The sequence below is a fragment of the Hevea brasiliensis genome, chromosome 7, assembly GCF_030052815.1.
Source record: "Hevea brasiliensis isolate MT/VB/25A 57/8 chromosome 7, ASM3005281v1, whole genome shotgun sequence".
Lineage (NCBI taxonomy): Eukaryota > Viridiplantae > Streptophyta > Magnoliopsida > Malpighiales > Euphorbiaceae > Hevea > Hevea brasiliensis.
In genome coordinates, this window is record NC_079499.1 from 94,451,149 (window position 1) to 94,464,710 (window position 13,562).

The 13,562-nt window shown below is 32.3% G+C and overlaps 1 protein-coding gene across 1 annotated transcript; it reads right to left on the reverse strand.

The window, feature by feature from the left end:
* Positions 1-3,835: 3,835 nt before the first annotated feature.
* Positions 3,836-12,050, reverse strand: LOC110672432 (SUMO-conjugating enzyme SCE1). Its single transcript, XM_021835213.2, has 5 exons — positions 11,871-12,050; positions 11,596-11,679; positions 4,894-5,046; positions 4,664-4,777; positions 3,836-4,138 (listed from the first exon to the last, which is right to left on the reverse strand). Exons 1-5 carry the CDS (start codon positions 11,937-11,939, stop codon positions 4,076-4,078), a joined length of 483 nt encoding a protein of 160 aa, XP_021690905.1. The 5' UTR covers positions 11,940-12,050; the 3' UTR covers positions 3,836-4,075.
* Between the last annotated feature and the right edge of the window lie 1,512 nt (positions 12,051-13,562).

The window sequence follows — 13,562 nt, forward strand, 5'->3', positions numbered from 1 at the left end:
TTAGGTTCAATATATTTTTTTTTTATACAGTATCAAAGTCTATTTTTCTTCAATGTGAGGCTATCTACATAAAAAGAGTGAGGCTACCTTATGTGAGGCTATCTACATAAGGTATTTATATTACATTTATGTTAGCTTTTAAAGTTAAATTAAATTCGTTTTATTTTTTTATATATTATAATTTTTTTCATTTCAAATTTTATGAGGAGGAAGTCAAGGGATTTGTTAGAAAAGAGTACTGTGTTATCATTGTCACAAAACAAACATATCTATGGAAATCTATCTTCGATAAGATGTCTACTCTTTTTTTCAAAAAAATAAGGTGTCTACTTAAGCCGGCAGTCCAATCATTATGTTAAAGGAGTCAAGATTTTAGCTGAAGATTGCTAGAATGAGATTTTATTTATTTATTTAAAAACACATTACTATTAACATTGTAAGTAACTATCAATTAATATTAATGCTGCTTGCTAGTCATGCAATTTGATGAGCTTGATGATGGGTGTTACTTGTACTAGTGAACAGTGATAAGCTTAGAAGACCTAAGATGGTGTTGGCCACCATTTCTTTGGACTAAAAAGGGTATTTGTGAGTGAATATGAGGTGATTTGCAATACAAGAAAGGGTGGGTTAGAGTCGAGTGGATTTCTCTACTTTGACACTCTAATGCCTAAGTTAGTAGCCGTGTTTAAGAATGAATAAATGAGAGCGAGGAAGAGTAAAAGCAAGAAATAAATAAATATTAGAATGTTCTATACTTGGTACCTCAAAAGATTATATAGTAATTTTAAGATGATAAAATAGCAACGGACTTTTGTTTTTTTTTCATGGAACTCAAGGAAAGCAAACTTTGAAATATTTCCCAAATTGAAAAAATATAATTATTTTAAAATAAGAACAATGTTAATATTTTAAAAATTATAAGAATAATATAATTTTTTATTTGCTCATAGATTACTTTTAAAATAAATAACTAAGTAATAAATAACAAATAGCTCGCTTATAATTTTTAAATTATTTTAAATAGATTTTTTTTAATTTATAAATTAAAATAAATAGTAATTTATTTATGATTATCTACTAATAATATAATTTACAGACTTAAAAGCAAAATCAAACATTTTTATTAGCAGCATTTAACTACTTCAATAACACACAAAGATAAAGATGAAATTGCGGAAGCTGTTAATGGACAAAAGAGAAAATTGATTTGCTCCTACGCACAATGTCCATGTTTTTATTTTCTTGAAAAAGAGAAAAAATTTGTTTGTAACTAAATTAACTACTTTATTCTCTTTTTATGGGCCTTCATACTGGGAAGGCAAAGCATGATGTCGCAGATGACAATATAGTTGCTGAGGATCCTGGTTTTATACCTGCCTTTCCACGCTTCAATTTCAATCCTCTCTTGTTTTTTCTTCCTGCTTTTCTTCTTTATTCTTCAAGTGGGATGGTCATAATTTCACATTATTTTGATCATTACCATCATAATTTCCCACACTTTAGGTGCTGTCATTTGCCTAATCTTTGAGTTTCAATCATAGTAATAAAAGCATCACTCTAGGATTGTTATGAGAATCCACTATTTGACATTTCAACTTAGGACGATGTAATGGTAGGATATTTAAATTTTAATTTATAATACAAAATCTTTCAATATTTAACTTTAGTTTAATAATTAATTCAACCCTTCAACTTTATTTGCGGTCAATTGAACCCTTCAACTTTTAATTAAGAGTAATTAAGCCCTAAATATTTCAATTTTAATGCAATTAGATCCAAATCAATTATTGCAAAACTGTTAAATGGCTGTCAACCATCATAAGTAAGTGAAATAAAAAAAATAATAAAATATTATTTTAAAAAAATTTAACTATTGAAAATTAAAAAAAAAAATCCATTTCAATTAAATGAATCCGAAGCTAGCAGAGATTTATGTAGCTGCAATTTGATTCATGGAAAGGGAGCTTTCTTCCGATTATTATTTTTTGGATTTTCTCTTCTCTAAGTTCTCATTTCCTTCTTGTTTTCTGCCAAAAAACCCACTTCTCTAAACAAGAGCTTCTTAAGGTTTGTTTTACCACAAGGCACAAGCTGTTATTCTTCAATTTCCTTGAATTTGGGTCTTTTTCTATTTATACTTCCTTCTTGTTGGCTCATGTATGTAGGGATTTATTTTTGGGATGAAGAATAAAAAATTTAGTGTGATTTCATGATTTCTATGTTTGAGTATTTTGAAATTCTTACTCTTTAGTTGTCAAATAGGAGGATAGAATTTGATCTCTAGTAATGGGTCCTCACTTAAATTTTCTTTCGGTCAGTTTTAAACTATTTACTTACCATGTAAGTCATGAAACCAGAAAATTGTTTTGGTTTTCTTTGGTTTCTTCCATCTATCTAGATTACAGCTTGTGTTTTAAAGAGTTAGTTCTCCCATCTGTGATGACATCATGGTTGTCGATTGAGTTGCTGATAATCTCTAGGGACCCGTAGTCCTAGCTTTGAGTTCTGCAAAAAGAGTGAGCTTTCTGAAATTGAAGGAAAATTTAGCCAAGATGCAAAGGATGAGATTGGGTCGTCAACTCTTAATGGGTTTGCCTACATTGAAAGAGCATCGGAAATTGATGTGGCAATGGGATGTTACCACGTTGATGGGTATAGAAACAGAGGAGAGAAAATGTGTGTGTTTACAATTAATTGTGTAGCTGAGATGAAGTAGTTGTTGAAAATGGGAAAGAATGTTCTATTTTGTGAATTTGAATTGGATGATTAGCTAAATTCTTACCTTTGTTTCTAGTGTTTGGTTACCCAAAAACTCTAGGAAAATCTGAGTTTTTTTTTTTATTAAATTTAAGTTTTGATAATTATAATTTAATAATATTTTAATTGTTTTGTAAGTTCTGTAATGTTACCTTATTCATTTTATTAACGGTGTTATTAAAACCGTGTGAATAGAACTTAATTGCTCTTAATGAAATTTAGGGGTTGAATTGACTATTAAACTAAAATTCAAGGACTTATTTAGACCTTGAGCCTTAAATTTATTTTAGAAAGTTATCATGACCTTAAAAAAAATTATCATTTTGTCTTCTCTTTCTCCCTTCTCCCTCACTTCTTTTGTTTTTTTCCTTCACATTTTTTATAACTAAATTAAAATTAATTTATATTTTTATTAAACTTTTATCAATTTATATTTTCAAATGAAAATAATTATATTAATTTCATATTTTCAATATTTTGCTATACATAATGTTGTAATGTCTGCCACAATACTAAGTTATTAACTACCTTAACTAAACCTAAGCTTTTCTTTTTTTCCAAAAAAAAAAAATCACTGATTAGTTAGTACTTTATAATAATTTTTTTTAATTTAAAAATTAATAAATACATTTCTTAACAGTTTTAATTAAGAAATATACAAAACTGTTTTCCTTAACAGTTCTTTATTTTTGAAAATAAACTGTTAAAAAATCAAATAGGACAATTTCATTTTCCACTCTCAATTCTATTATTTAATTTAAAAAGATGCAACCAAAAAAGTTTAAAACTTTTTATGATTTTATCACATTGCAACAAAACAAAATAAAAATAAGTATATTTATTTATATAAATTTCTCAGACAATTAAATCAAAAAAGCAAAAACAACATAAATGCCAAACAAGTCCTCGAACTCATCTATTTCAAGGGAAAGATGCCATCTTTACTTGGTAGTTCAAGACTTATCACGCCAAACCTGCACTTCGTTGTGGCAAAATCATCCAATTTCTTGAAGATAATGGCAAAAACAGTTTCCAATGCATTATCATTTCCCATCACACCAAAGAAATTGCTATATAATTTAAAAAGTTCAATGTTAGATTTTAACTGGTATAAACACCAATGACTGGTATATTGTAACATATCAACAAAGGTTAACCAAATCTGTAGAGCTATAAAATGCCAGTTTAACCATGAAGTCACACATAAAAAGCCACTGACAACAACCAAGTGCCAAAGCTAGTTTATCATTACACATTTGCAGGGCAACTAACGGTTACCAAGAACCAGCAGTTCCTAGATATAGAAGTTTTCACATTAGACAAGCGGAGGGTATTGCTTAGCTTGCTGGCGTACCCTTTTCTTGTACTCCACAGCATCCTGCATTTAAACCAAGTTCATGCCCATTAGACTAGTAAGTGAAAATAATAACTCTGATCAATTAGTTCCATTTGACTCCCCTTCATTCAAACAACCAACAACTCCTAAAACTCAAGAATATAATCAATCCTTACATGCAAACACCACTATCACACACAGCCACATGTTTTCTTATACTTATCAGGTTAGGTCTTTTCAACATCCATATACCATAAAAGAACACAATCAAGTTGCTATCCAGATTTGAACCTACAAAGGAGGGAGGGTTAAAATGCAAAGACAATAAATTTTCTTCAGAAGAACTTCTACCCTTGTTTGTCTTCTCTAAACACAAGCAAGTAATAACTCTGCAATTTTCCAAACTTAGAACTGAAATTTTGATATTCAAGCCTTGGTTTACAAGAAAATAATGACCCCTCCATATGATAAAACAAATGGAGACCTAAAAAGCACAAAGGCTGTTTCAAATATAGTGGGATTCCATAGAGAAATCAGCATATTTACTAGAGGTCATGGTCAGCATACCTGGATAAAGAGATGATAACCTTCAGTTTGCGCAGGATCAGCAGGATTCGGTTGGTCCAGCAGGTCCTGGATACCCACCAGAATTTGCTTCACAGTAATGGCTGGTCTCCACCCCTACATAAACCATAAGCAAGCTGAGGATCCTGGCAGTAAATAGACCCCCATAACACATCCCAGGGGGGAAATAAATGAAAGGAGAATATCCACCAAAAGCAGCATCAGATACTCACACTATCCTCATTAAGGATTGACAGGCAAACAGTTCCAGAAGGGTAGACATTAGGATGGAAGAAACCTTGAGGAAATTTACACTTGGGAGGCTTGCTAGGATAGTCCTCACTAAAGTGGAGTGTAAGCGGAAAGTAACCACCCTCCCAGTCAGTCTACAATATCATAAAAGTTACAGTCAAACCATCCAATTTGATGTGAAAATATATAAATTACAAGGTAAAGATATATCCGCTATTCTTATCCTTCTTATCCATCTTTACCAATTAAGAGATATCTTCCAATAGAGATCAAAAAAATAACCAAATAAAACAAACTAAACATGCCTTGAAGACAAACCTTATCATAAATATACGTGAAGTAAGAGAGGGAGGTAACACAATGGATGTGCAAAGTCATGTATTATCTTTGCAACATAGGCATATGAGGATACTAAAATACAGGAGAGAGAGAGAGAGAGATCAGAAGTACAAAATAAAGTCATGACAGAAACTATTTCTCCAAGTCAAACTTCAACTTAAATCCCGACATTACAACTGAAGAAATTCAAGTTTTACTTGTCAGATTTTCCATTATTTTCTTTTTTTACCCAGCAAAATGAAGTATTGAATCAGTTAATAGAGTGCCTATAGAGGGGCACTACCTCCTGTACCACGGTATTATTGTGGTTTATAATAGGCAAAGTGTCAGGTACAAATTCTTGTCTTTTGGTAAATTGGTAGATTAGTACTGTACCAGAATACACAACAATACCAGAATAAGCCAAGCCATGCAATAGAGAGGTGAAAAAAATTAAATAGTGGGGACAATAAACTTATCAAACAGTGTAGGTGACTCAGGAAGGAAGCAGTCAAGCAGCTACTAAGTTTTCAGCAAGTATCTGCTTTTATGATTTTTGAAGAGATCCATTTCCTAAAAGAAATAGAGGAATAATTACCAACAGAAAATGTAAGATGTGAGAAATATCGTAATTTGTAGCCATTATGTATGTCACTACCATCAAAGTCAATTATCATCATGAGGACCAAATCAACACAATGAATAACTAATTTAACCTCTTTTACATCCACCACTGCCCCAAAAAATAAATGGAGACAAATCTCCCTATGAAGCTATAAAAATTTCAAAGAACCCAAATTCCTGGTTAAGAAGCTGGAAATTGAGAGAGAGAGAGAGAGGTCATAGCAATTTCAAACAATGAAGGTAAATTTCACAAGAACAGCATTTTATTTCAAATGGAAGGGGGAAAACAATTCACAGATTAAAAAAAAGAAAAAAGAAGAAGATGCTGGAGATGGAAGTGCATGAACAAACCATTTCCACTCTCCAATAATAGAGAAATCATTAAAAAACAACATTCTGTTTTTAAAAAAGTGATACAGTCAAATCAAGGGTTGGACTAACTTGTTCTAAGGTTTATCATCTTAAGCAACCAACTGGAGGAGGCCACATACCAATAATCATAGCAACATAAAATAATAACATGATCACTATGCCAGTAATAAATGAATAGGTGCATCTCAATATGTTGTTAGATTGTTTAACTGCAACCAAGACACATTCAAAAATCTTGACTATACTGCTATAGACCTATTTTCTTAGATCCAACCAAAACAAGCTTCAACAGCCAGGAAATTAATAAACAGACGCATCTCATAATGCAATCAATTTAAGAAAAATAAAACTCCAGTATCTCTAATCAGCACAAACAACACTTTTGTTTTGTTTAAAACAAGCTCCTCCACAGTGTTGTTAAAGGCACTCCGAGGCGATAGGCAGGGCGAGGCGACCCTCTAGCGCCTCGCCTAGATTGCATGAGGCAAGCGCAAGGTAACGCCTTTTTCATGTAAAGTTTACTCCCCTTTTTTTTTTTTACACAGCAAAAGATTAGAAAGTAATTTCTTCATGTAATGCTCTTCATCATCAGGATACAACAAATTAAGAACTAAATCTCCACTGATAACTTAATCCTCTCCTAAGTCTTAGGCAATCCCGCTAACTTAGGCTAGCTGATTAGGAAAAAAACTATACTGTTTTCTTTTTTTTTTTTTTTTTTTAGTTATAGGTACAAGAAGAATTTATACACCAAGAAGACCACACTAAATGACGAAAAAAAACAACTAATTAGGGATTACAACAAATTGGGAAATAAATTAGGAATTATACAGCTAACAAGGGATTAAAAAAAATTAGCATCTAAATCAAGGATTATACCGCCAAGTGATCTGATTAAGCTAGAATATTACATTCCATTCTTGTCCCATATAAATCCTATCTCTTAAAGAGTTCCTTTCTATAACCTTATTATTTTTTGTTTTCTATTTCTCTTATATTACATATATTGCACTGCAACGCAACTCAACTCAACTCAACTAAGCCTTTATCCCAAAAAATTTGGGGTCGGCTATATGGATTCGCTTTCTCCACTCTAAACGATTTTGGATTAAATCCTCAGAAATTTGTAATGCTTCTAGATCATGTTGTACTACTCTTCTCCAAGTCAATTTAGGTCTATCCATTTTTTTCTTTCTATCCTCTAACCTAATATGCTCTACTTGTCTAACTGGAGTATCCGTATGTCTACGCTTCACATGACCAAACCATCTCAATCTCCCTTCTCTCAACTTATCCTCAATTGGTACCACTCCTACCTTTTCTCTAATACTCTCATTACGGACTTTATCTAGTCTAGTATAGCCACTCATCCACCTTAACATTCTCATCTCTGCAACTCTTATCTTAGACGCATACGACTCCTTCAATGCCCAACACTCACTACCATATAACATAGCCGGTCGTATGGTTGTACAGTAAAATTTTCTTTTCAACTTATTGGGAATCTTGTGATCACATAAAACTCCCATGGCATGTCTCCACTTTAACCATCCGGCTTTAATCCTATTACTAACATCTTCCCTCACATCCCCCATCTACTTGAAGGACTAAGCCGAGATATTTAAAGTGATTACTTTGGGACAGTACCACTCCATCCAAACTAACTCCTTCCCTATCACCAGTTTGGCCTTCACTGAACTTGCAATGCATGTATTCTGTCTTCGTTCTACTTAAATTAAAGCCCTTTGACTCTATAGTACTTCTCCAAAGCTTTAGCTTTCTATTGACTCATTCTCGCGTCTCATCTATCAGAACAATATCATCCGCAAGCATCATGCACCAAGGAATACTCTCCTGTGTATGTTTCGTCAATTCATCTAAAACTAATGTAAAAAAGTACGGGCTCATAGCTGATCCTTGATGTAATCCAATTGAGATCAGAAAATCTCTTGTGTCCCCTCCCACTGTGCGCACAATAGTAGTTGCTCATTCATGCATATCTTTCAACACTTATATGTGACTAATAGATACCCTCTTTTGTTCTAACACACTCCATAGGATATCTCTTGGAACACTATCATAAGCCTTCTCCAAATCAATAAAAACCATGTGTAGATCTTTCTTCACATCTTTATATTTCTCCATCAAGCTTCTAATAAGAAAGATCGCTTTCATAGTTGAACGACCGGGCATGAAGCCAAATTGATTGAGGGAGATAGAAGTATCACAACGTAGTCGATGCTCTACAACTCTCTCCCACAACTTCATAGTATGGCTCATGAGTTTAATTCCCCTATAGTTCGAGCAACTCTGTAAGTCTCCCTTATTTTTAAAAATAGGTACTAAAATACTCCTACATTCATCAGGCATTTTCTTTGAGTTTAGAATCTTATTAAATAATTTAATTAACTAGGTCACTCCCATATCTCCCAAACACTTCCACACTTCAATTAGTATTCCATTGGGTCCACAGGCTTTACCCTCTTTCATTCTCTTAAGTGCTTCCTTTACTTCTAAAGATCTAATCCTTCTCGTATAATTCACATTCTTTTTTGTCGTTCTATAGTCTATATTCACGCTATTACCATTTTGACTATTATTAAAGAGATCATTAAAATAATTTCTCCATCTTTCTTTAATGTCCTCATCTTTTACCAACATTTTTCCTTCTTTATCTTTAATGCACCTAACTTGATTGAGATCTTGACATTTCCTTTATCTCCTCCTTGCTAATCTATAAATATCTTTCTCCCCTTCTTGAGTTCCAAGTTTCTCATACAACTTTTCAAAGGCCTATGCTCTTGCTTGACTAACTGTCTTTTTTGCCTATTTTTTTGCTATCTTGTACTGTTCATATGCCTCATTATTATCGCATTTAGGTAATTTCTTATACCATTCTCTTTTTCTCTTCACTGCCTTTTGTACTTCCTCATTCCACCACCATCTCTCCTTTGAGAGTGGTCCATGTCCTTTAGACTCTCCAAGTACTTTTCTAGCTACTTCTCTAATTTTTGATGCCATCTGTATCCACATATCATTGGCCTCCATATTCAGCTTCCATGCTTCGGACTCGAGAAGCTCATTTTTGAACTTCACTTGCTTTACTCCTTTGAACTCCCACCACTTTGTTCGAGCTACACTATTTTTTCTGACCTTACTTAAATTGTTCCTAAACTTGACATCTAAGACCACTAACGATATTGACTTGTTAAAGCCTCTCCTAGAATGACCTTGCAATCCTTGCATAGAGCTCTATTTGTCTTCCTGGTTAAGAGGAAGTCGATTTGGCTTCTATGTTGCCCACTTTTGAAAGTCACTAAATGTGACTCTCTTTTTATAAAGTAGGTATTTGCTAGTATTAGGCCGTATGCCATAGCAAAATCCAGGATACTTTTTCCCTCCTTATTTCGACTGTCAAAACCAAAACCTCCATGAACATTCTCATAGCTTTGCCTATCACTTCCTACATGTCCATTCAAATCTCCACCAATGAAAATATTCTCTTCATTTGGTATGCTTTGCATTAAATCATCCATATCTTCCCAAAACCTTTGTTTACTCTCACTATCTAATCCTATTTGTGGAGCATAAGCACTACTACATTTATTGTTTTTCCTTCTAGTACTAACTTTACTAGTATAATTCTATCCCCTACTCTTTTCACAGCTATTACAGCGCCTATCAATATTCTGTCTATGATCATGCCCACTCCGTTCTTATTTCTCTCCTTTCCGGTAAACCACAGTTTGTACCCTGAATTACCCACTTCTTTGCTTTTCTCTCCTACCCATTTAGTCTCCTGAATGCAAGCAATATTCACCATTCTCCTTTCCAAGGTATTCACAAGCTCCATTAATTTTCCTGTAAGTGATCCAACATTCCAATTACCAACTCTAATCCTCCTCCTATCCTGTTACTTCCTAATTGGTCTCCCTTTATGATATCTTCTATTGTTTTCTATGTCTATCTTGTGTTCTGTTCCACTATCTGTTCTACTATCTATCCTATGGACTAACTTCTTTACCCACACCCATCCATGATGTGGGAACCCTTACTCACTTAACACCACACCCGGGTGCCGGCATGGCGCATCGCTTTCGATGAATGCCCTACACCCTTGCATATTTCTCACTACATCCGGGCTCCGATGTGGCACGTCGTTAGTAGAAGACGCCTCAACGTTTTTATCATTTGATACATATATTGCACTACAAATAATTTTTTTTTTTTCCTTTTCAATATGGTATTTTACTTGTTAAACTAGTTAAAAGTATGATATATATATATATATATATATATATATATATATATATATATATATATATATATATATATATGCTATGGCGTCTCACTTTAAAATAGCTCTCGCTTCGCCTCTTGCCTCTCACCTAAGGCCATAGGGAACCATATTGCCTAAGTGTCGCCGCTTGCCATAACAACACTGTCCTGCCATCCCTCATACAGAATAGTACATTACTAGGAAGAGTGACTATATCATCAAGTACACCCTAAAAAATGTCAAGAAAAAAATTCACTCAGGCAACTGAAGGAGAAGACATCACTTGGATCACTATTAGAACACAGCCAAATATTCTCGCAACCATTTATGATCGTTGTGCAACCCTCAGACAAGAAATAAATGAAAAACTTGATGTCACAAAGTAAAGGTTTTACGTTTACAACGTTACACATGGAACTGGGAAATATTTTAATCATACTAAATTCACCTTCGAACGTAAATGAAAACAACTTTCAAAAGTCCAATCATGTCAAACAAGGAAGTCGACCAAAGGAGAGAAATCTGCATCCCTTTCAAATTTTTTCCTCAAAACTTTCATATGATAAGTTTGTTGTCACTTCCCATATATTTTTAGTTATTAATCTAGAAAAGGCTTATGACAAAGTTTCAAATGATGCCCATGGTGAGTGTTGAAAGGAGTATCTATCACATACATAAATATTTAATAACTGTTGGGGACAACATAAAGGAAAATTCCTTTCATAATTCAAACCAAATTTAAAGACTAATTGTTCTTAGCCAAAGTGACAAACAAAAAACCACTATACTATTCGATCATTATGCCAAAATTTATAAAATTGGTTCAACATGTAGCAGCAGAATAATCACATAACCAACAAAACACATTACAATTACCTAGTTCCATTAATCTTTGCCCTTAATATAGCACATACATCTTTCATATCAAAACACACATTGTAATTTCCAACTCCTTTGGTCATCATCTCCTATGCGGAAATTATGTTCTCAAAAAAAAAAAACAACTCTAAGCACATGTTGCTTGTAATCAACAAACAATATGATCACCAAAAAGCAAAATTTAGTACAAAAATTTGGATTTAGTACTTACACCAGGTTTCCCAGGGATAGTGCAATGCCACACCATCAAATTCACCGTCCCATCAGGCAGAGTCTCCGGCTTCGCTACAAAACCCTAACCCACCAAAATTAAAAATCGAAACCAACAAAAAAATTAGCAACCACAAACAAATACATGAAGGAAAACAATAAAACTTTCAAGAAAGCAACATAATAAAGAAAATAGAACAGCAAAAGGGAAAAAAATCATAGAAAAAAGAAAATCAAACGCCCAAGGATTAAACATCTATAGAGAAGTGTACGGACATGGGGATGATTTTTGCGCCAAGCCTTTCGCTCCTCAGTAAGACGACCACGCGCGATACCTCCAGACATTGCTCTATCTCTGTAATTTTGCAGTTTCTCTCTCTAGAGCTGTTTTCTTTTTCCCCTCTCTTTCTCTCTCAAGAACAGTCTCGAAGCGAAATAGAGAGGCAGAGAGTGAAATTTCTCTCATATGCTTTATATCGCTTCTTTTTATTTAATTCCAAAACTGACCTTGCCGTGAAAGTCAGAGATTTGATGGAATTTGGAAGATCCGAGCCGTCCCATTGGACAATGGAAATGAAAGGGATATTTTGTTATTTTTATTATAATAATAATAACAATTATTTTTAGTAAATAATTAATTTATTTTATTAAAAATAATAGAATAAATTATTTTCCATTCTTATATCATATCATAATTAAAATTTAAATTTTATTTATTTTGTAAGAAATAATTTATTATGTAAAATATTTTTTATAAAAATTATTTTTGATATAAATATTTTTATGCAAATATTTTTAATTATTTCATTATAAAATTAAATTAATAATTTATATTTATATTATACATATATATAAATATATATATTTATATTTTAATAAAATTTTTAAAATTAAAAAAATAATTTAATTTTTTAATTGATAAAAAAATATTATTCATTAATTAAAATTTTAAATATCTAAAAGTTAGAAAATTAAAAAAAGAATTCAAGAAACAAACAGAACCTTAGTCCTTATATTTTAAATAAATTATAAATTTTAATTTTATTATATATTTAAAATTTAAAGAGTAAAAATATTTTAATACCTTTAATGTAAAATACTATTTCATCCTTAAATTGTATCATTATAAACACTTTAATATCTAAAGTTTTATTATTAATAATACTTTTATTTCTCATTATCACCTTTTAATTCCTTGATAAAAGTGAAAATAGAAACTAAAGAGTATAAAGCAATCAATATTAGAGATTTTTTTTAAATATAAGAATTTAAATGTAAATTATGGTATAATATAGGGATAAAAAAGTAATTTAATTCAAAATAATAAAATTTCCCAATATCGTTTAAGGGGTTTTTAAAATATAAAAACAAAAAGCGTTAAACAAAGTCAAAGAATTCTCTCTTTTTTTTTTTTTTTAATAAGCTGGCGTGAGATCCACGCCACTACATGTCCTTCACGTGAAGAATTTCTCTTTGTGGGCCTATAAAGCAGATTTGGACCTCAAGTGATAAGCACGGTGACACTTGAGGGTATGTTAGGTCTCACTTTACATAGGCCTTGACCAATAAAATCTATTTAATTTGATCATTCTAATATACGTTGGAAAGCTTTTATGGGTATCATTAATTGAATAATTAGTTTAACAAAAGCTCTAATTGCATAGATTATTCTTTAATTAAATATGTTTTAGGGGAATTCTTTGACTCAAAGCTTTATTTATTTATTTATTTTAACAATGATAATATTCTTGCAGGGAGGCCCAATATGCAATGATGTGGCATAGGAGCAAGTCCATCAGGATATACAAATAGCTAAAAAGGCCCATGAAACTATGAAACAAGACCCAATATACAATAAAGCAATAATATTAGGAGCCCATGAAGCCATCCATTGGGGAAAAAGCTGGAAGTTGTAGCCCATGGAGTGGTGGCCTGGGGCACTTGTGAAACAATATGTGAATTTCAGAT

Bases quoted from the DNA above. Each gene is read 5' to 3' on its own strand.
- LOC110672432 (XM_021835213.2), bottom strand. From the start codon at position 11,939: ATGTCTGGAGGTATCGCGCGTGGTCGTCTTACTGAGGAGCGAAAGGCT. The intron at 5,047-11,595 runs GTAAGTACTAAA...ATGATATTGTAG, and splicing joins CTATCCCTGGGAAACCTGGT to ACTGACTGGGAGGGTGGTTA. The intron at 4,139-4,663 runs GTATGCTGACCA...GTTTAAATGCAG, and splicing joins GTTATCATCTCTTTATCCAG to GATGCTGTGGAGTACAAGAA.